Source organism: Aquila chrysaetos, chromosome 1, assembly GCF_900496995.4.
Source record: "Aquila chrysaetos chrysaetos chromosome 1, bAquChr1.4, whole genome shotgun sequence".
NCBI classification, from domain to species: Eukaryota; Metazoa; Chordata; class Aves; order Accipitriformes; family Accipitridae; genus Aquila; species Aquila chrysaetos.
Window position 1 is genome coordinate 62,300,199 of NC_044004.1, and position 23,982 is coordinate 62,324,180.

The following is a 23,982-nucleotide window of genomic DNA, read 5'->3' on the forward strand; positions in this document are numbered from 1 at the left end:
AAACCCACTATGAATGCTTTGAGTAGAACTGAGGGTCTCTCAAAGTGAATTTTATTGCTCATGGAAAAAAAGCCTCCAGAAAATGGAACGATGCATTGAAATGAAAGGAAGGGGAGGGGATTTTTTTTTTTGTGTGCCCAGTTCCAAAAAAAACCAAAGTGTGTGTGTGTGTGGAGAAAAAAAAAAAGGAAGAAAAAAAAGAAAGAAATGGCCCAAAATAAGCCACAGAAAATGGAATTCTCACTAGAAAAATTAGAGAGAAACTCCAGCACACCTTGTGCGTTGTACATGCTGACAGAAGGGTTGTTATAGACCGCCGATTCCCCGAGCAATGTATTATAAGGGTTGTTAGTGCCATGAGGACGAAGCAGAGCATTGGTTATAAGATGATTAGCCATGGCTCCTGGAGCAGCCCGATAGAAAGACAGAGGAAAAAAAAAAAAAAAAAGGTCAATCAGGCAAATGTGGTATTAAAAAAAAGGGAAAAAGAACATTCAGAATGACAACAGTTGAAATAGTCCTGATTACAAGCAGCCAGCTAATTAGACTCGGAAAACTGTATGCCACTAAAGCAGAACAGATGTTACTGACGATGCACAAATCCAAACCAATGCAAAAGAAAATGTATCAGAAAGCGGATAAGCTACATTTATGGTGGTTTCCCAGTCGCTTGGAGTGTAAGCAAGGCTATGCCCACATGCTTTCTACAAAGAAAGAAAGGAAGATGGCAGCCTACACAATGTAGGGGGAAAAACTCTCTGGAAAATGCCAAATGAATAAAAAAAAAGTATATAATGACTAACAGAACACAGCACATTCAACTCCCACTATGGGCTAGGATCTCTTTTACCAGTCCTTCGCAACACATCTAAAATCAAAAAAGCAGAATTAAAAAGAAAGGATGGAGAATGTGGCCTCTTCAAAGGCTCTCGGCACTTATCAGAGAGCAGCTGTTTCTCATGTCTAAGAGGGCGAGCTTCACTTGAGTTACTGCTCTGGTACCACCGTCAAGCACATCCACAACTGCCCAAATCCACCCCTGAAGGCGAAAGCACTGCGGCTCCATCAAGCTTTTCTATCAGGAGTGAAAGTGGCCACGGAGACGCATGTTTCAAGGCTCTCCATTTGCCCTGCAACCACCTTGCTTTCCCACTCCCAGACCTCTTTGCTGTCATTTCCAAGCACTCAGCCAGCAGTTGTCCTCCCGCTTTGGTTTATCCCTTGGAGTCACAGCCTCTGGACTTGTGCTTTTTAGGATCATCGTGGCTTGGCAGGTAGCTGCCAAGACCTACCTTGATTCCTGTCACAGGTATCAACCCATGAAGCAAAGCCTTCCCCCCACCTTTTAGCTGACCTACAGGACCAAAAAACCCATTAAGCCTTTGCTTTGAATCTCCTCTGGGATCCAAAGAGACAACCAAGTCAAAAACTTGCCCGCAGGGCCATTCCCACTGTCATCGATAGAGACCTAGAGCAGGAATGCTCAAGGACACACCATGGTTTTTACCTCCAGGGCTAAACTGTTAAGACAAAACCTTTCCACCAGAAAGTGAGTCTTTCGTGGGGCAACTAGAGCTAGCCAGGAGAGGGCTGTCAGAGGGCTCAGGTGACCTGGCTGTCACCAACATCTGATAGTCCCAACCCAAACCAACAACCAAAAAGCCAATCCCCAAACCCAGCAACCCTGGCAGGGTTGCCTTTGTCAACAGCTGGGGCATGGAGACCCCATGTGCCTCTTTTAGGGGTGGAGGTGGCCCCATGGCATGGCAGAGGCAGTCTTTGCGAGGCATGTGGGGTGCTGGGTACAATCTCTTCTCTGCAACTCACTACCTGTTTTTTCTTTCCTTTTCTTTCTTTTTTTTTGGATGGAGTTGGTGAGGATATATAAGCCCCAAGGGCCTCTGGCTGGTACAAATCCCCTTAGCAGCGAGCTCTCTGAAAGCTCACACCTACTAATTATTTTAAAAAAAACCCAAACTGGCCAAACCTAAGGCTTGGAAGCCTCCAGAGCTGCCTCCTGCAGTGCTCGTATGCTGGCCTGGCTCCATTTCCTGGGACGGTGTTTCTCCATGCCTGCAGAGCTAGAGGAGAGAGCAGACCGCCCTCCTGCCTCTCCCTCATCCTTTGCTAGTCCTTCCCAGCCCCAGGCGGTCTTTTGAGCACAGGACAAAGTAGAAGGCAGCACTGTATGGGGGCTGCATGCCAGGGAGGCTCCTCGACACATGCAGCTGGAAAAAAGAGACCTGTTTTCTCTCACCTGACATTTTTGGCTATGCTGATAGAAAGCAAGATGAGCTGCTGTGTTTGGAAATAAGGAAACAAAGCAGTCTCCTGTAAGAAAACATTATATGAATGCTTAACTAGAGCAACCTTGAATGTAACTGATAGGTAAATGAGTCAATTCTTTCCTTCTGGTAATGTATTTTCTATCAATCTCACGTACATCCGTGATGAGGGACTGTAGGAACCACTTCTCTTCTTGCACTAGTTTTATACCAGCGTGAGTACTAAGTCCATTAAAATTGTTTCTGCCTTCATCCCACTTTTAATCAAGCCAGGCCATAAAAGATTCAAAAAGGGACTCACTTTTATACAGGTAACAGGAATGTCCAGAGTTAATGCCAGCTATAAATTCAGAAGTGATCTAATCCTCCCATTTGAGATTTAACCCAATCTCCAACTCAGTCCCTATGAGATTTGATATGGAGAAGAATATACCCACTGCGTGGTTTTGAACACTTTAGCTTAAGGTGTCTTTAAATGGCAGCTGCCAGAAAGAGAATCTGACTTCATATATCCCCAATCTGATCTTGTCTAGCAATCCCTAGCAAGCAGGAACAAGCTGATCCTGCCACGGCTGGGCAGGTCGAGCTGTTTCACATGGGGGGATACTCTCTCAGGGTGACGAGAGAGAAGGGACCAATCTGTGTCAGCACTTAACACTTTGCTCACCTACTTTCACCAGGGTGGTGGGCTCTGAAGCAAGCTAAATTCACACACACCTGGCTCTTTCAGGCTGTTACAAACTAGATAGTTTCTGGCAACTTTTAATACAGATACATGTTTTTGACTATAAACTTGGCAAAAAGTTGAAAATGCAGAATAAGTCATTTTTGCTCTCTCGGGTGTGTAAAAGAGGGGGGCTTGGTACAACAAAACAGTAACCCATCCTGTATGCAGCTACTAAGCAAAAATACTGCACCTGCTGCCTTCCTCTCCCTTGATTGCTGAGGGCGTTAAGATTTTTTGATTTACTGATCAAAATGCCACTTTTGATGGCAGTGCTGAGTAATTCTCCTGATGGAAATCCAAACCAAACCCACTGCTAACATGTTCAGCTACCTTTCAATACTTTCAGAAACCCAACTGGGCCCTAAGCGCTCTGCAGCAGATTCCCGTCACGGTGGGCTGGCCACAGCAAACTTCACACTCTCTGCAGGTCACAGAAAATGTAACCTTTCGCGTATTAAAAACAAAATCATATGTACCTTGTATTCATTAATTTGGGCTCTTGTTTCTCCCTAATTGCTTTAGAGCTGCAACACTCCCAGCCTCAAAGGATGCTGAGAGAGAAGGACTGCATTCAGGTTCTGAAGAGCCTACAGTTAAAGCTTTAGATAAAACAATAATACACCAAACAAATCCCCATTATTGGGTTTCTCCTTCCCGGGAGGGAGAAAGAAAAAGGTAACACCAGCCATACATTTAAGTATCATCCTGCCTTTTTCATAACACTTTATCATTGCTATAGCAACCAATGGGGCTATTAGGAAGAGCGGATTAGGTCTGCAGACAAGGCACCAGCAGAAGGAGCAGGTAGACTACCAAACTATGACCCTGTTTGCATGAAAATGCCCTTGGTAATAAACAGCCAACAAAAACCCAATAAAGCAAGCACGGGATCAAAGCGGCATGCTTTCCCAAAATACCACGAGAGAAAGCAAAGAGGCTTGTTCTGCAGCCCTGTGTGCAGGTGCGCAGCAAAGGCTGGGTGCCGGGGCTGCGATTGCAAAGGTCAATGCATGTCCGGGGACCTGAAAAGCAGAAAAAGCAGGGCTGTGGGTACCCATCGACTGCCCTGAATCTCCTCCCCAGCAGAGCACTCTCGGGACGTGACCCTCGGCAGCTGTCTGGCTTGCTGTTGGCGATGTGCCCAATATCCTCAGAAAGCAGCAGTTGTTCATCGTTTATGTTTATTTATTCACTTACGGCTGGATCCTTGGCTCTCAGCATCTGTGGTGTGACATCGATTTCTCCCAGCAAATCCCACAGCCCTGTGTCATCCTTGCTTCCCTACATTCCAGCAATAACATTCCCTATACAAATCTCTCCTTTGCTGTCTCCCAAAGCACCTGAGCCCAGCACACAGCCACTACTCTTTATTTGCTTTAGTCAGGGTGACTGCCTTCAACTCAGCTGCGTTGAAACACCTTCGATTCTGCTAGTCAAAGATACCCTACTGAAAGCAAATGCACTGCATTTCCATATTGTGCTATGTACACGTGGGAGCATGAATTTGGGGTTGGAAAAAAGACGGGGCTTCAAACCCAGAGGTTCACCTGGGCATCTCCTTGTTCAGCACGATGAGATCATCACAACCAGCAAACATATTTAACAGCAGAACTCACACCTCTACGAAAATATTCCCTACAACCACACTGGTATAACTACAGTCTCAAGTCTCCTTGTTTCCACTGATATTCAACCAAAGATTAAAGTTCAGCACAAAACACAGCTACCAGGCCAGCTCTGATATCCAAAACAACATTCAAATTCAGGTTTCTGGCGATGCCAGTGCTCAGTTCAAGGTTTCCTAATGCTGGATATCCTCAAGTGAAGGATTTACAGACTGTGAACATGAGGGGAAAGGAACAATGCTCTTACAGAAGGCAAATATTAGCTGGGTAACACATAGATGCTCCTGTCCCTCTCACAGCATCAGGGATCCTCGTGATCCGAGTACCGAAGATCCAGCCTTTCTTACCAGGTTTAAAAGGCTATGAGAAGGCATGGCTTGTGCTCAGGGTGCAGGGGGACATCTGGAGCATTGCACTTTTCAGTTGCAAACTGAGAAAATCTGATAGGGAAATCAATCAGGACAAAGAAAATGAAAATCCCACAATTTTTACCATCACTGTAACCACACACAGAGGATTCAGATAGCTACAGTTAGCTGCTTTGTGTGCCTATGAAAGTACCTATTATTTTAATGACAGTATGCAACCAAATGGTATGTTTTTCTTCCCTTTCTAAGGTAGAAATTGATGTCCTTGATGCAGGACAACACTGAACGTAGAAATAATTTTTTGGAAGAGTTTGGTGTTATAACTGTAAGGGAAAACTGCACCTTGTTAAACACAAGTATGATTTAGCCACTCACTGAGAGTAAAGGATGAAAATGATGATGACAAGCACATGTTGCCAGACTGTAGACTGCATCATTCAGGAACAAAATTCAAATAATTTCTTGTGGGAAGCTGGCTGACAAAGCCACACAAAGGCATTTACGTTAACTTGAATCATCTGCATGGTCTACCCAACAGGAAGGGAAATGGATCCAACCGCTCCTCCAGGCTTTCTGAAAAATAATGTCATTCAGCGTGGCTCTACCAGGCTGAAGCAGCTTGAGCAGGACTGCTTTAGCTGGGACGATCTGTCCACACAGGTAACAACGCCCTTGTGTATCTTCTTTGGCTTCAGGTATTTTCAACTGCATGCCAAAATCAGCTCTACTCTTCCTACATGCATTTTAGCAGTGTGGAAACTCACTGGGGATGGGGAGATTTCCCCCACTGTCCAGCAGACATGCCAGAAGTGCAGTTTTGCTGAGAAAGGAGACCTAACCAGTTAACAAATTTCATCAGATGAGCTAGTAATCAGCTGAATGCTTCAAAAATGTTCATACAAAAATCAGTATTTTCCAAATGAAATGTTTTCATTTTTTGTTCCAAAAGAGTGGTTTGTATGAAAGCTGACTTTGACTTTTTCATATGATGTCATCTTTTCATTAGAGTAGAAACAAAAATAAATAGCTTGGAAAAAGCACATCTGAGTCATAACAAAATGTTTCATTGCCTCTGACCCAGCAGTCCCAAAATGTAGTTTTTCTTGGTCTTTTTTTGTTTGTTTTCAGAAGAAAGAAACAATAACAAAAGCATGTACTGCTGTGGTTTTGGTCAACCTTAATCTTTCTGTTTTCTCCCCATTTTGTCAACCAATGCAGCTCCCTTCCTGCAGGGCTAGGCATGGTGCTGTGCTCCTGCCCACTCTGCCTCCTGAAGCACCCGGCTTATCTTGCTGTTCACAGCCACCATAAATCAAGTCCTCAACTTCTTGCACTTCATATATCTGACTTCAGAACCACCCTGCAGAGACAAGCGACAGCCAGAGAGAATATGGACCATTCCCTGAAGGTACTGTGGTGCCTGAGCTGTCGGACAGCACAGTTTAGCCTGGACACCAAAGATTTGGTTAGAGATGAATCCTCTCTTAAGTGTCCATTAAAAAACTGCCACAACAACATATGCTGCCTTACCCTAACAGTAGTAAATAACTCATCTCCTTAACTCGAATGTTACTGAAATAGCCTCTCTGCACAGATTTCAGTTTGTAAATTCTGGCTGGTTCTGTATATCACTTAGCATTAACTTACTTATTCCACTTTACTCCCGGGGAAAGAAAATACATTCAAAGTAGGTTTGTAGGACTCAAAGCTCTGGTCTTCTTTGTGACTTTCCTTACCAGCATTCAGTAGTGTCCTTTTCTGCATTACAGGCAGAGTTTTCAAGCATTTAAGGAATCCTGGTCTTCCATGTGTTCACTTGCAATTTATTCCGATGATGAATGCAATTATGAAAAGTGAAATCACACATATTTGCTGGAAGACAACAGGTATTTCCAGCATTTTTCCTGGTTCCCTCCAACAAATGCTCTGACGTTTAGATTTATCGAGCTGTGTTCTTATAATAGCCAACAGGATTCAGTTAATAAACTTCAATAAACCTCCCTATTAAATTTCTCTCAAATAGGTTTGTTGTCACTTGCAGCATCTAATCTATTCATTGAGAAGCTATTAATACTGACTGCAGTGAAATGGAGTTTCAGCAAATGAGGTTGTTAAGCTCTGGGCCATCTTCTGCCAAATGAAACATCCCATTCTTTGCCCCTTTTTTTCCTTCCTTTCTTCTGCAACGATTTCAGATGACAAACCTCTGCTGGATTATAATCTGCAGGCCATGATCGAAATGCACAGCTAGTCTACATCAATTTATAAACATTTGCCCACTTGCTGATTTCTTTCTCAACTGCCTGGAGCAGAAATGTTGTCCCAGGATGGGACATTTCTTTTTATCACCACTACCCCTTCCAAGGGTTTATACCTCATTGTACCTTGACTATACAAACATGCATTATCCCTAATTGTTCCTGCTTATGCTTATTTCTCACTAGGCCTGAGCTCTTACCAAAGATGTGCAGAGAGCCCTGCCTATGGTGGAAATTGGACCATACTTATAGGAATCTATATAAGCAGCCACGCTTTCTTCCTTCCTCCTTCACAGTCATCATATTAAGATTGCTTTGCAGCAATACTCTGCTGGATCTAATACTCCCTAAAGCCTGCTCTGATTTCAGAAATTGCCTTGCCCTTACTTTTCCTCTTTAAATCTGATCCACCTAATGACTGAACTTCCAATTATATGGCTGTCAATCCTAAAATCAAAGCCAGTTCATAATATCTCCCAAAGGAAGAATGTCACGTCACTCACTGAAATCACTGCAACAAATCTCAGCTAACTCAGTCCCAGGCAGCAGAGAGGCAAAATAAACCAGAAGACAATCGACAGTGGGTTTCATTTTGCATGTAGGCAGAAATAGGAGTTAAATTCCCTAAGTTTTGATTCCTGATGCAGAAAATCATAATTTTCCTGGCATAATATGTATGGCTGATTGAAAACAAAAAAAAAAAAGAAGAGGAAAAAACCCCCCAAACAGTGGAGGCAATTTGCTAGTCCAAAAGAATGCCGAGTTTCCCTTACAAAGAGAAAATACTCCTCTGCTGTCATATACCAGGAATTTCTCTCTACTTCATATGTGATTATCAGGATGGGTCGCTTTGGGGCCAGATGCTGACATTTAGCCAAACCAACAGTCACTTAACAGGGTTGCAGAGATTTATGGCTTGCAAACAGCAATCCCTCCTGGCTGATTCGGTGCAACTGCACATGGACTACTCCCTCCAAATATGTCCTCCATCTGGATGTGTGTAGTTTGTAAGGGTTACAAGAGGCAACAGAAGAAGCAGAAGGGCACGGGGGATGAAACCAAAGAGCTTCATCAGGAAATCGCCAGTGGTGGTCAGATGGGGAAGTAAAGGAACAGCTTCCTATGCTGGGTAAAATGGAAATTTCAAAGTCCTGTTATAAATCAACCACGCTATTTCTTTTGCAGGCTCTCCCTGGTGTTGTGAGCACTGCTACAAGCATCCATGGTGATGGGACAGCAAGCACTCTTGCGCACTGATCCTCCTGGTGAAGAGTAGAAGCCACAGTGCTCGAGAAACTGTGGCTGGATGAGATGCTAGAAAACAGCCCCCAGATTTGCTCTGGATTAGCAGAGAGATGCCGCCAGGGACTGTCACCCTGCTTCTCGCCCCTTGATTTCCACAAAACAGCCAGGGGACACTTACACACCTCTGAAAACCATTACCCCCTTCTCAAGTGGCAGCCTGGACTGGAAAGGAATAGAAACTGAACTTGTAACTGTACTCCAGAGGCAGGAGGACAGTGGCACTGCAGTTGCTGTTCGTGGCTGAACCAGAGGCCCCCAGGCTCCAGGACTGGTGAATCCCTTGAAACAAAGACTGAATTTCCCAGGACTGAGGGCTTTGCTAGCCAGTGGGAAGGGAGATGCTCAACAGCAAGGATCGCTACATCCCTCAGGTTCATGCAGCCCCTTGCCCCTGCTGACTCAGCAACGGTGAGCAAGGACAGTGTTAAGCAGTGACACCTCTCAGCACTCTGCAAAAAGGATAGGCTCTGGGGAAAAGTGCTGTGTGTTAGACCTGAAGCAATGATGACGAAGAAATGAGATTTGCACATTGGCAGATGGTGGTCTCTGAATGGTCACAGAGGCTGCTGTCCCTACCAGGGCCATCCTGGGCTCAACTTTGATAAGTCCTCTGCATTTACCTCCAGAAAACCCTGAGCATCACTGAAAATGGAGCACAAAGCACTTAAACCATCTCCACCAGGAGCTCAGATTTAAACAGATGCACCTCTTGCTCCACACCACATCCCCAGTCACGCAGTGATGGCACTCACAGGAGCAAAGTGTCTGCAGGAGACAGACACTTTTCTTTAGTCCAATTATTTTTGAACTGCTTAGTGCTCAGAAAAAAAAAAAAAAGAATGCAAAGTATTTTTATACCCAGGAATATTTTGGTGACTTCCCTCTAAGCATCTGCAGATGCATTTATGACCAAGGAAAGCAACCGCAGGCACCTTGGACATCTGCGCTGAACCTGCCTACCCCAGTGCCACAACAGGAACAAGAATAAAAGAAAAAAAAAGTGATCTGGCAAGCTTGAAAACATATTTAAAAATTGCAGTGGTCATCACTAACTCTGCCTGCCAACTTGCGTGTTCGTACAGCCACTACCTGCTGATTTAAAATGAAAAAATCCCTACACCATAAAACCATCTCTCTGAAAGATACGACATGAAAACTGACTGACTTCACAGGAGAAACTGGGGCACTGTTTGCTGCCAACTGTAAAAAGAAAACAAATGGAAAGAAAACTGAGAAAGTATTTATTCTCTAATATTTTTAAGCCACAAGAAGAGCCATTGGTGTTACTCAGAGCAAGTAAGTGTTTAGACAGACTGTGATAGATCAGTTGATGGCGCCCTCTGAATATCCTGTCAAGATGAGTAGAGGCGTTTCCACATCTCCCAGAGCTTGGCTGCTTGCTATTTGTTTTATATGCAATATAAATTCAGCAGAAATCTGACTGTCACACCGGTCACATCAATCCATCAAGGAGCGAACGAGCATCTTGAGAAAGACTGACGCATGACAACAGTAGCGCTTCCACGGTCCAAATTTTCACCGGCTCTCCGCTTTATCTAGGCATCAGCAGCAAAAGGTCAGCGTTGCAAATGGGCTACAATGAGGAGCAATTGTTCTTTGAAGTGTACCATGAATGGGGTTTGAGACACCCAGGGGAATCTTGATTTTCCTTTTTCCATTTTGCTCTTTCCTTTTCTTTCTTTTTTTCTCCTCATCTGCTTGTCTCTCCTTTTAATCACACGAAACTCTACTCTGTTTTCAGTGCTGTATTGCCAAGTTATGTCCAGACCATGACACCCACCACCCCTGCAGACAGCTAAACCAAAGAATCTTCATCTTGCAACACTGAGACACATCCGGCAGCCCCCATCTCTGAGCAGAAAGGGAAGATTTGGGGAGAGAGACCCAAACCTGACTCACTGCAGTGCCCCACCGCTAACCCACAGCTCCCATCTTCTGGAGTGAGTCTCCTATCAAGAGGAAGAATTTCACCTTCTACTGTGTTTTCTATATAACTGCTTCTTAAAAATGCAGGATAATATGGCCACCTGAAGATAATTTAAAACTTCACCCACCCTCCCTGCAACACATACAGTCGTCCCTGCTGAGTTAACAGTGCAGATACGATTTCAGCCTGCAAATCACAGCTTAATTATATTTTTGGGTGGGTGGGAGGAATTTGATGGGAGATTTCATTTAGGAAACAATCAGGTCTCGGTTGGGTTAGAAATCAGGATATTAATGTTCTTCATTTTAATTTTCCTCTCTGACTCAGATTCCCACTGTTTGAATTTGAGCTCAATTTGTTCTGTTCATTATGAAGAAATCCACATGAATTTGACATTAAACTGATTATCTCTGAAAACAGTAGCAATAATTTTCCGTTTTCCTGTGTACATTTCAGATTAAGTCTTTGTGGTTGATATAAAAACGCAGGGGAGAAATAATAAAGCAAAGGGAAATCAAGTACTTATTCAGGAGCGCTACTTAGAAGCTGAGACATGCAATGACACTTATGCATTTGGGAAGAAAAAGTAAGGGGCAGGGACAAACAATACGCTTATTTCCATTTCCCATTCCAGCCCATTTGCGTGGGAACAAACAGGGAGTGAATATGGCTTTCCTAGCCAGGAATAATATCTGGCATGCCAATACTGGGGATCTTAGGGATTTGTGATGACTGTTTGATGGAGTTTGCTGGCAAGGGTGTGCTCCCTCATGAATGGACCCTTAGGGCCACAAGGATGAATTCATGTTTAAGATTCACCATCCTGCAGCTGCCAGAGGTCATGGGGTCCAATCCTGCACCAGCTGTCAGGGTCCTGATGACTCCAATAGGCCTTAGTGGCCCTGATGAGACCCACTGGGGACCCACACCCGCTGCTCAGCCCTGGGCACCCAGTCCTTGCCTTGTGTCTGTCTCCTGGCTGGACCTTGGACCCGGGTTGTAGCCCAGTTTCCAGCCCTGTCTCTGTCAACACCTTCTGCTGCTCTGGGCTGGACCCTGGACCTAGTTCATCCCCTCACCTTGTCCAGAGCTGTGGATGGACCCTGCTACCAGCACCTAGCTCTGCCTGCTGGCTTAAGCCTCTGCAGGACCATGCCCTGTCAGTGAGGGCATGGCTTGTGCTTGATTCTCCCTCACCTCCCAGCTCTTCTCCCTCATGAAACAGCTCTGCTCTTACAGCTCCCTGACGTTTCTTGTCCTTCAGACAAGTGGAGCAGCAATGTACACCTCCAAGAAATCCCTCCAGGAGACCTCTGTGGAGGAGGGTGGTTGGGCTGGTGTACAGTGCTTTGGGGGTGATGGGATATAAAGTATATATGCATATAGCCAAAATACAAGAGGTGCACATACTCCTGTTTGTATAGCAAGATGGTTATTGGAATAAACTATTAAACTTGCTGTCTAGGTTGTAAGCCGAGACTCAGAGCATTACAGCAGGAGTACAGCACTTGACCCAATGCAACAGACTTCTGGAGTAGTTTCTATTTTCAAAGAAATCTGGTGGCTTTACCCCTACGCCATTTATTTCCCCAAAGAGGGAAAAACCATTAAGATACAGTAAGCATTTGCGACAACTGAAGATATAATTCCCCTTATCTGCTAACTTGCATGGATATACATAGCTCCATCAGTGCCTTTTCCTGTAACAAAGCACTGCCTCATACCAGTGACAAACTCTGTCCCTGATGCTTTCGAGCCTCACCAAAACAAGGAACACTCCTTTCTTTAACAGATAACTCCAATTTTTTCTCTGGAAAAAAAAAATATCACCACCACCACCACCACCCCCCACCCCACCCAGCTTGAAAACCTGAAGGGTAATAAAGTATCATATAGTTCAGGAAGGGTTTTTTTCTCTCCCAGCTGTCTCATATCCAAAGAGAGACAGTAATTACTGTATTACCTCTCACCTAAGACATGGATAAAAATAGGCTGGAGTCGCATGGCTGTTTCATGCTATGACTGCTTGTTTGCAAGGCTGCCTGAGGTATCCAAGTGCTTTTTGACAGTAATGCTCCAAAGGTGCAAACAGACCTGTCCCTCATGCTCCTGAGGTGGCCACTTGGATGTACCCAAAGTTCAGGCCCGTGCTGTACCATCAGAGCCCAGCAGTGCTCATGCTTACAGTGGTCCCCTGCAGTCCAATCCTCTTGCCATCAGCACCGTGCTGAGAGACATCCCGATTTCCCTTGCTGGCTCCATCCGTGGGTACAGCACAGGCCCATGATTAGATTACCAAAGCACAAGTACAGCAGACTTGGAATAACAGTAATGCTCTTAATTGCTTTTAATCTCTAGCTCTTTTTAAAAACTGTCCTTAGCCCAAGTACCAAAAAATCTGCTGTTACAACCAAGCAGCCATCTGCTCCGCTTTCTCCTTATGAACCTAACACAAAGGAAAACTCTGTTGCTTTTCCTTCATACCTTCTACTTTCAAGCCTTCAAAGTAGTAAGTTTTAGCAAACAGTCCATCCTACATGCACCCCTTTTGGTCCAGTTTTTCAGCATTGCATCCAAGTGCCTGTAACAAGACCACTTACACGAAACACCCTACAGGCAAAGGGAGACTTCCGTTTTCTACTCACAAGGTAATCAGCTTGGTTCAGATTTTACAGCCCTGCAAGTTTTCAGCGCTGGGAAAAGAAATGTAGAGCACAGGGTGGACGTGAAACAGATGGCAGAGCTATCCAGCCAGACTCATGGTGGGAAAAATTGGGCAAGGCTGCAGAGTGGGAGTGCAAGGAGCAGGAATTCCCCCGGATCCTGAAACAGACTCCATGACCATGGGGTGGACTGGCATGTTCTTCATTTGACAGTAGAAGAGGAACTCCATGGCCAGTTTCTGTTCCCTTCCTCCTGATTTCAGTGGTATAACAACCCCAAATCCACACTATTACTAATCCATAACGAGCAGCAAGGGGAAAAGAAGCCTGAAACATTTTGAACTAATCTGTAATTAGATGTTACCTTCAGGAAATATCTGAAATGGTTGTGTATATCTTAGGAGTCAAAAGTGAGTATAGCTTTCATTACAGAATGCACTACGTCAGGCAAGTTTGGGGTTATGCCTGAAATTCCTGGTATGATAAATGAGAATAAGAAAAATAACATTATGGCCAATTACTTTGGGGGGGGGAGGGTAGGAGATAAGAGAGGATCTGGAGCTGAAAAAAGCCATAAGCAGTGTGGTATCTGCTAAATCAGAAAAAGACAGTTACATGTCTAAAGAAGGGATGCACTAACACAGACACCATATTCCAGACTGATGTCCAGGAGCTTCATGGAGGAAGAAGAGGGGATGGTATGGTATAGAGAGATGCCTGTCATCATACAGGAATATGGATAGCTAGAGCAGTCTTGCCTGGGATGTTATCAAGCTGCAGGGGACTGCAAGTACTGTGAATGTGATCAGGGAAAAAAAAGGCTTAAAGGAGAAAGTACCCCAGTTGGAGGATGTCTCCCTGCTTTCTGCTCCCATGACAGAAATATGAAAACTCAGCACTGGTCCAGGACATGGAGCAGTGGAGTCAGGCCAGGACCTGGAGGATGGGGTGATTCTGGGGAGAAAGGATCATTTTCTCCCTGTTTTAGAAAGGGGTCTGCTGTCTGCAGGCTCTGGGAAAAAAATACCAGCACATAAAGAATGTTTAATTCGGGATAACACAGATACTTTCATGCAAAAGGTCTCTAGGCTGGGAGGGCTGGAGAGGGACTTCTGAACAGGTACGTGAGCCTGTTGTATCAACCTCTGGCAGGGAAAGCTACTAACCAAATAATTCAAGGCTCGCACTTGACTCCTCCGAGCTTTTATTGCACACTTGTAAATAAAACATTAATGAAACAGCTCCTTTAAAGCTTGATATATATTAAAATATTAAGAGGAAGACAAGAACTGTGAAAACCGCATTGCCCCACTGGTCTGTTCAGGCTGCAGCTCTCTCTGGAGAGACTGAAGAAACATCTTATGCTCTATGCAAAGCCCTACGACCACAAATGTTTCTTTTCAGCTGGAATAAACAGGATAAAGTGTGAAATATCTGGGGCCCCATGCAGTTCGGGTTACTGTTGATGTCAGGTGTATTTTCCTAGCAGAAGTGACCACCCACTGCTTTGGAGATACTAACTCCCAAAGAAATGTTTTAACCTCCATTTTGCAGATACTTCTGTCTATGAGAAAAGAAAAAAACCAACAACAAATACTGTGCCTGCCTGCGTGAAAAAGAGGGAGGATGCCCCGTATAATAGTACAACTTATTCAAGTCAGTTAAGTGTCCCACCTAAAAGGCTTCCCTTCCAAGACAGTTATCAGCCTGCTTCTGTAGTCAGTGGAGAGATTCAGGCCCTTCGGGTGATTCATCTCATCCAATGTTACACAAGGAAAATAGCTGGATGAAATCTGCTTTGAAGATGCCTCCCTTGACAGTTCATTTCCCAACTGACCTTTAAATAACAGGCACATCTAGTAACAGGCTCTCGCCACACTGAGATGAAGATTGCCCACTTGAAACCGCTTCACAGCTTTCCCAATTTATGGTCATACTCCCTTCTTTGCATGGAAAAAAAAAACCCCGAACTGAAAAAGGAGAGATGCCTTTCTTTTGCTGACAAGCCCAGAAGATCCTGTTTACTAAAGCATTGCCCTTTGTAGCCTTGGCTGCATCGGAGAGGAAGTCAACTTCCGCGCTAACTAAAGCAGTGAGCGTTTCATGCACAACACATTTTGGTTTGCAGCAGAGATGGAGCGATGGATGGCCAAGGGAAACAGTGGTTCTTGCTGTAACCTTTGTGCGACAACCGATCGCCCTGTAAATTAGCCCTGGAGAAGCCTGGCTGTAGCTCTCCAGTCTTTGATGCAAAGCCAGAGAGAGATGTGAGGGCAATGCATGTGGATACATCACGCATCTGCAGTAACGGCATCTTATAGCCGTCTTTATTAATGAACCTTCAGTGTAAAGTGAAAATATCCTGGCACAAAAACCACCAGAGTGGGTGGAGGGGGATCTCCATGTTAACTACACTGTCTTCCCCTTTGCACTGATTTGGGTGATATATATAATGTTCAGAGAACTGAATCATATACCTCTAGTTCCCCAGCACTCAGTAGTCAATATTACTCACAGCACAGTCAAAATCCTTCAAGCCTATCCTCAGGCAAAACTCACCCTAAAATCAGTAGGAACTCTGGGTGAATAAAGACTGAATAAGAACCAAAGTCCCAACTCAATTATCAGTTGAGCTTTGCAGTCTAACCATCAGGACTGGAAATAACTTCTGATTTTCACCGTCATGAGAGAACAGCTGGGCCCAGTAATCCCAATTCTACCCCCTCTTAATTCCAGCATCAACTGGGCAGATAGACAAAACAGAATTTGGCATCTGGTTGCTCAAGGCTAAGCCATAAAGTAATTGTACTGGAAGAGAAAGAAACCAATCTCTGAGGCTCTTTTTCTGGTATACCCTTACCATCATTTTCCTGCAACTCCCTGAAAAAGACTTTTTTTTAAAAAAGCTGTTCAAATTTCCTCCTGTGCCAGGCACCACACTTTGTTTGGCATATACGTTTCTGATAGCCTTTCCTCCGCAGATGTCTATAAAGTTCACATCAGTCAGTTCTTCAAACTAAGTATATTAACATCAACGCAGACAATTTTGTTCCAAGCACAGTTTTTTCTTACATCTATGCTCTGCTGTTCATTTTTGCATCTGTAAAGATGACAGTATTGCTACATACCCAGGACAATCAGGACTCCTGTGATGCTTAACACAGGCTGTACAGTGCCATAACGGCCCATTTTCACCATCAGCAATGAGGCCTGATACCACAGCAGCTTCTGGCACTAGCAGTTTGCTGAGGGAAAAGGGAGATTTCTTTTCAACTTCATTTCATTTATCTCTTTTGCTTTTCCTAACTCCCTTCCAGAAATGACAATTCTGGAAAATGCATGTGTAAAAATAAAGAAAGAAAAGGAAAAAAGGGCAACAACCATCACAAAACCTCCTCCCAGTTATCATTGTAACATTTCTTATGTGGGAGTCCAGTGCTGTTCAAGGGGAGGGGGGAAGGAAAGGGGCAACACATTTCAGACTCCTTAAAGCCATCACAAGTTAGAGATATGAAAAACAGTTTATAATTACCTCTGTTGAGTGAAGCTGAACTGTTTATATCTCCAGTAATAAAGGAGGACTCGGACTGCTTTCGAACTGTGTCATTCCACATCCTACGAATCCGGCTCTGAAGAGGGATTGAACCACAGCAGGTAATGAATTTTTAGCAGCTGCAGATAGGTTTCTTTGTGGCTCACTAAAGATGGCTATTGGCATGTCTTGCTCAGGATGAGACTTGTTTCTAGCCAACTGTAAGCAAGCAGTTGCTGTTTTGCTATAACCTGCCTCGTGCATGCCAGACCCTGCCTGCCTAACTTCGTAACACAAACGCCTATCTCAAAGAAGTAGTGCACAATTGGATTGCTTACATCTTAATTAAAAAAAGCAATAGAAGTCACATACAAGAGAAACCCAGACCTGTGCGAGCTACAGATTTACCAATACAGCACCAAATAGTGGAAAAATAACTTACATACAGAAGCACGCATGCTTCCTGTACTATCTGAGGTAGCCTGGGTCTTACTTTTTGTGAAGTGTAACAGAAGCCTTGATCTGTGTCTTGGTGTCCCTGAATGAACAGAAGTATTCTATAGCTACTATCCATCTTGGGGAATATTGGGGGAAAAAAAAATCCCCCACAAATGAATGAACTCTGTTCCCCTACTAAAAAATCTGTGATGGTTTTGCCATCTGTGGTATAGCTTCTGCTGCTGGGGAAAAAGTTTCTTGAATATGTTGGCCTTCTGTTTTGTTTCTCAAATATGCTGTGGAGTATCTACCTCTGTTGCTTTTATGACACTGTCTCGCTCCTCCCCAACTAGACCTTACAAAAGATCAAAAAATCAGCCAATACGCATCTTGCGAGCAGTTCAGCCACAATCCATGTATGAAGATGACTGGGGAACCCAGGTGTCCAGGGGAAACTCCCTCACCTCACCTCTCAGAGTATGATGAACGTTTCCCATGGCTGCGTGAAAGTGGTGCTAGGCAGTGTGGGGGATCAGGAAGGCTGGTTCCCACTGTGACAGACCATGTTTTTCCTAATTGCTAAAAATCCAGTGCTTCCTGTAGCGGGATCTTAGCCATGTGAGATCTTCCAGGGCTTGCTCATGTGGTCACAGCTGAAAAGGGCCTCCTAGTCTACTCATTAACTATGTAGTAATGGGATCTCCTTATCATGCATTAGCCCTCTATAAATGGAAGCACAATGTGACATGAAGCCCATGCACTTTTACAGCAATTATTTTTCACCTGGGCACTTAATCCATTGTATTTCTCTGACATGATCCATTGTGGATTAATTATTCTGCTTCCTAAGTGCTTTTCAGAGAAAAAAAGGGTCTTAGGAATTTTCTTCCTCGTGGACTTCTCCATTCGAAAGTTAGGAGTCAGATGCTTTCAACAACTCTGATCTCCATCCGCTCTCCATCAGCTGTGTGAGGTTTTTCCTGCCTACGATAGGTCTCAGGCACTTCCATCCTTCCAAGGACAAGCTTCTGCAGGCAAAATAATCTTCCTTTGTACCTCAAACCTTGCCTGCCCTGAGGAGACTGCTGCCAGGAGACTCAGTTCACCCTCAAAAGGGATTGTTTTCTTGTGCCGAGACTGCCAAGAGGAAGGGCCCATTAAAGTCAACTCTTTGCAGAGAGGAGGGCATCTACCCAGTAGCTAACTTATGTAAAACCAAAGGCTTTCAAATCAAGCATTTAAGTGTTGCTGGATATAGTGAGTTTTGGACATTATTGATTACTGTGGGATTTGATGGCCTACGGGAGAGAGTCTCCATATTCTATTGCTGTTATTTGCCCTGCATAACATCCAGACCTATGTAAATGCCAAAGCGGAGCTCTTGGATGACATCTTGGAAACCGTTGAAAATAAGTGATAATTTGCTCCAAGACATAAATCGCAAATTAGGTTTTCCTGGGAGGTTATAAACTGTTACTCACTGCATGTCTTTCATAATTTAATAGTGGAACTGTCATGTATAATTACTTCCATTAGTAATACTGAATAAATTTGTGTTTGGTTTCTATTGATTAAGAAGTAAGCTTCTTCATTTTATGAACTGTTCATCCATAAATCTGCATCTGTACGTACAACTTAGCTTCAAAATTGGTAAGTGCACAAACTACACAAAACCTGAATTTTCAGGTGACCAAAGCGTAACAAATCCAGTAACTTAATAAGATAACCTGACCCCAATGGATTCTCCTAAAAGGTCTATAACCTAAGGCAAATTGAGTGAGGCAAAAAATTGATCAAACCACCGAATGCCAGAAAGCAAGCCCTTTCACTGTGAAGGCTATTGCAAGACTCTTCCAGACTTTTTTTAGCAAGAAAAATACTTGGTTGTTATAGCACCATTCCTATACATGGCAATTGCAGTGACAACACCCTTCAGCTTGTGATTAAAGGACATACTAGGATGCAGCATAGCTGACAAAATGCTCCCAGCTCCTGATTCCCATTGAAAGCAAGCAGGACAGCTCAGGTGATGACCACCCACCTGTCTCTGAAACACAAATTTGGGCTTTTTATTCTCATCACAAGTATTTAGAAAGTTTTTGGAGAGGCACTAATTGCCATCACATCCCAAGGGAAGCCACCGTGTTGAATTCAGGTCCATGAGGGAGGGAGATCTCTGTGGGTGCACTGGGGAGAGCCCTGAGGCAGCTCCTTGGGCCAAGAGGAGCTTCCCTCCCAGGACAGTCACGAAGGGGATTGGCACAACAGTGCAAAGCATTGGGACATGGGCAAGAAGCATGGGTTACCTGTGAGCCTGTGGAATATCTTCCAGGTGTCCGTGACCCCGAGGTTTTTCCTGAGCCAATGGAGCTATCTGTACTTTTCCCACTACAGCAATGCGTGCGCAGGCATTTTCCATACTCTTTACGTACCTAGCCAAGGAAAGAGAAACACCAGTTAGCAGGCAGCTCCTTCTCCAACCCACCGCCTTCTGATTTTCAACACAGCCCCTGATTTTTCCTCAGTGGTTCATTAAAACGATAGCTGTTGCAGTACACAGAGAAGAAGCCTATTACACCTTGCAGCTGAATGCTCTTGATACGTGAGCTCACCGTTTATGATGGCGTAAGGGACTGCTTTTATGCAGCAAAGCTGCTCGTTGACACCAGTCGGTTGTAGCTTCCTCTGAGGCACATCAAAGGAGCACAGGAGAAACTACAGATACACTATTTATGACTGAAAATTAATATCCTCATAGATTTGATATAAACTAGCATATTGGCTCATGAAGGTACTAAAAGTTATTGCTTCTGGCAGGGGACTAAGAAGAAAAATTCCAAAAGAAAAATATAAGAGCTATTGATTTTTTAATTTTTTTTTTTTTAATTATTTCTTGCAGTCAAATTGAAACTCGAGGATACTGTGGAGCCAGCAGCCCTAGAGATTATATTCCCAGTGCACAGGGGTGGCTGGAGCCTGCTTTCCCACAGCACCATGCAAGTCAGTCATGTTTTAAATGGGAATCACAGTCAAACCAGGCCAACTCCTTGCCTGAAGTAAAGCTGTGCCACCTCCTTTGCTTCAGGGGAACTATGCTGACTTGTGCCAGGGCAGGATCTAAGCTTTGACTGAGCTTCAGGTGTGACTTTTTATGGGCAGCAATACCCAGAAACTAGATGGGACAAGACTGAAAATGAGCAGACTGTACTGAAAAGCCAAAAGCAGGTCATGTTGCCCACTGACAAAAAAAGAGCCCAGAAAAACCCATGCATGTCCAAAACACCAGTTGAGGTTCCTTGGAGCATACGGTTGGCCATGAAAATTTGCCAGACTATCTATGAGCATTTCAAAACTCTGTGAAACAACTGTTTAAATAGCAAATTACAGCTTTTTCATTAGGCTCTTCCTTAAGCGCTTGAGACAAACACAATACCACGAGTGCCCAATATGCTCGAGTGCCTAATCAATCCTTTGCTGAGAGAAAATAATTCAATTGCTTTAATTAGCCACCCACTGCTTGCTTCTCTGCAGCTTTTCGCTGATTTTCTAGTCCATGATAGATAGGAAAGGAAAGGATTTCTTTTCTTTTTTTCTCCTCTCAAATAATTCCTCCCTCAGCTCTTGGGTCAGAGAGATGCATCTACCCCACAGCAAGGTACCAGCTGCATTCTCCTTCCCTCTACGCAGCCATAAATCAGGAGCAATCCCACAGTCATCAGTGATGGTTTAAGGGTATAGACTGGCTTGAGACAGAAAAGAGAACGGTTCTTGTATGCCGAGTGAGCACCCCGATAGCCACGGAGGCTGCGGTGCTGTGCGGGGATGCTGGGTTAGGGACTAACTGTTTGCAAGGTGCATTAGAGGCAAGAGGATGGAGCAGTGAGAATGGTGCTGAAATTCCAACTCCTTGTCAAAGAGGCACCTGCAGGTTTAATTAGCGATGGTGATGCTTCCTACATTCTTATCATCATCTTGCCTGGAAACTTTCTTGCTGTAAGTTTTGGTACCATTAGCAGGCAGTTGCATCTTGATGAAGCTTTTAAGCTTTTTAAGATGCACAAATTTCAGATGAAATGACAAGGACATAACTCTGAACCCCAGAAGTTTTCCTTTGGTTTCAAGAATGACATTTTCGCACAGCTCTGCAGATCCTTCCAGCGGCATCCCTCACAGAGCTCACTTGCTACGATGAATTTTGCTTACGTTTTCATAGGTCAGATCTCCCTTCCCTGCATAGGAAAATGCGGGTAACACAGGAGCAAGCCTGGGACTCTCGGATGGAGAACAGACCTCAACATGGCCCTGACTTTACCCAGTAAACCATTTCACCAAAAGCCACTGGATACACTGAGAAACTGGGACCCAGATGTATCCATTTATAAACTCTTCCCTACGTTTGTATGTTTGTTGCACTGGTTTCAGCTGGGATAGAGTTAATTGTCTTCCTAGTAGCTGGTTTAGTGCTACGTTTTTGAGTTAGGTATGAGAAGAATGTTGATAACACTGATGTTTTCAGTTGTTGCTAAGTAATGTTTAGTCTGAAGTCAAGGATTTTTCAGCTTCTGATGCCCAGCCAGCAAGAAGGCTGGAGGGGCACAAGAAGTTGGGAGGGGACAAGGCCAGGGCAGCTGACCCAAACTGGCCAAAGGGGTATTCCATACCATGTGATGTCATGCCCAGTATATAAACTGGGGGGAGTGGGGGCAGGGGGACCACCACTCAGGCACTGACTGGGCGTCGGTCGGCAGGTGGTGAGCAATTGCATTGTGCATCACTTGTATATTCCAATCCTTTTATTATTACTATTGTCATTTTATTAGTGTTATCATTATCATTACTAGTTTCTTCTTTTCTGTTCTATTAAACCATTCTTATCTCAACCCACGAGTTTTACTTCTTTTTCCTGATTCTCTCCCACATCCCACTGGGTGGGAGGGGAAGTAAGTGAGTGGCTGCGTGGTGCTTAGTTGCTGGCTGGGGTTAAACCATGACAATATTGGATAAAGAAACTGCCCTTTGAAACCAAGATGTACATAAAAAATTATCAGCAGACATGCACAGAATTCAAGAACTCTGTAACTACTGAATTTCAGTGGAGAATAAAATGGTTCTTAAAAATATTTATTACTGATTGTCAGAAGCTGTAAGTTTGATCTACATATGCACAGAGAGATTTTTATTTTGATTTTTTTTTTCCCCAGAGTTTACTTAAGTTACTCCACTGTTATCTTGCAAATGTTAATTGGGGCATACTTCAAGTTCCACCAAGAAGCACTTAGTGTGTGCTTGCTTTGAGGAAGATTTCCAAAAGCCCACCAAGGACCAAAGCAATACAAAGGCTAATGAACTGTTGCAGAGCACAGGTCGTTCAGTTCTTAAAAAAGCAGGGGAAGCAGCCCCTGCTACGTACCATCAACCCATATATGCTGTTATAGAAGGGGGTGATTTCTTGCAGGGACTGCAAATGAGGATTTAAAGCTCCATTGTGCTGCATGCGCTCAGTCACGCAAGGACCCTCTGGATGCTCCTGGAGTTGCTCCCACCTCACACTGGCATATGGGAACGGAGAATCTGGCCAATAGTAGGCAAAGCCTTTTTACAGGTTTGCTACCCTAAAGCCCTGCAAACTGTCAGCTGCCTTTTCCCTTGCCTGTGATGCACTCCTTGTCGCCAGCGCCCCGGCTGCTGAAATGCCACTGCCACATATCTTCGTTATCACCTAATTCCCCCGCATCTTGCTGGTTTCCAGTCTAAATACCACCCTTATTAGGTGCACGGAGATAAATCTGCGTGAGACGAATTCAGGGCACACAGATGATGTCATGCTGCAGTTGTTAGGCAACAAAACACCCTGTTACCACCTCTTTTGCCGCTGGGAACTGTCTGTCTTACCTTTTTCTGGAGGACACAATGGAAAATGAATATAAACATCCCCTGCAGAGAATTGAATATGGTGAAGAGATACGCCATGATGACTGTGCTTTCATTAATATACATGAGTCCAAACGCCCAGGTCAGTCCTAATAGGCAGAGCAGGGCTATTGCACCTATAACCCAGGACCTGTTAGGAGAAACAAAAAAACAAAGAAACAAAAAAAAAGGATTGATTTTTCATCTACAAAAGAAGGCACACATCTACAAGCAGGAAGACTTTGCCTGTGGTTTTAGCAAAAAGAAAACAGCATATCAAAATGAGTCGTAGGGAGTTTTGTCTTCAAGCTGGATGCAGTTTACAAATCTTCAAGCTTGAGGAAATACATGGAAATGGAAATGTTATAAGCATAGAAATTTATCATAACCAAAGCATATTTCCTTTTTTTTTAATATGTAAAAGCAGTGTGTATGTAAATGACATGTAGATGCTATTTTTGCAAATGGCAGGAAAAGAAAATAAACCAACCAAAACAACAACTCTAAATGTCACTTTTTTAGCATCCACTGGTTTCACCGGGGCAGAATTGCCAGCTGGATGAGCTTCTTTACACTTAACACCAAGACACATGTATTGCTGCATTTTAGCTAGTCTCCCATATGCCTGTAAGCCAGATAAACAACTACAAGCAGGTGGGCAAGCCCTCACTGCTTGCCAGATCGGCTCCGCACAAGGAGGCTCTCTGCGATGCTGCTTCACACTTCTTCCACCCTGTGATGAGGGGAAATATATATACATGTATAGGCGCTCACGCACCACATTTGCTAAAACAGTAGCTGCTGCCACACTTCTGCCTAGAGAAAAGGAGGGGCAATCCTTCTTCACATTGGCTGCAAAACTAAGAGTATCACTTGCTCCACCCCGGGAGGGAAGCAGAAGTAGGGGTGCAGCCACTGCTTGG

At 44.1% G+C, this 23,982-nt stretch overlaps 1 protein-coding gene across 27 annotated transcripts in view; it reads right to left on the reverse strand.

Moving 5' to 3' along the window:
- ADGRL3 (adhesion G protein-coupled receptor L3) overlaps positions 1–23,982 on the reverse strand; it is a 529,386-nt gene that overhangs the window by 17,372 nt on the left and 488,032 nt on the right. For 17 of the 27 annotated variants that reach the window (XM_030013851.2, XM_030013708.2, XM_030013718.2 and 14 more), the window contains 4 exons: positions 23,042–23,210; positions 19,456–19,581; positions 16,712–16,808; positions 275–403 (listed from right to left, as the gene is read on the reverse strand). In XM_030013851.2, coding sequence (XP_029869711.1) covers positions 275–403; positions 16,712–16,808; positions 19,456–19,581; positions 23,042–23,210 — 521 coding nt within the window. The remainder of the gene's footprint in view (positions 1–274; positions 404–16,711; positions 16,809–19,455; positions 19,582–23,041; positions 23,211–23,982) is intronic. The other 10 variants (XM_030013889.2, XM_030013776.2, XM_041123780.1 and 7 more) reach the window with 1 other exon arrangement.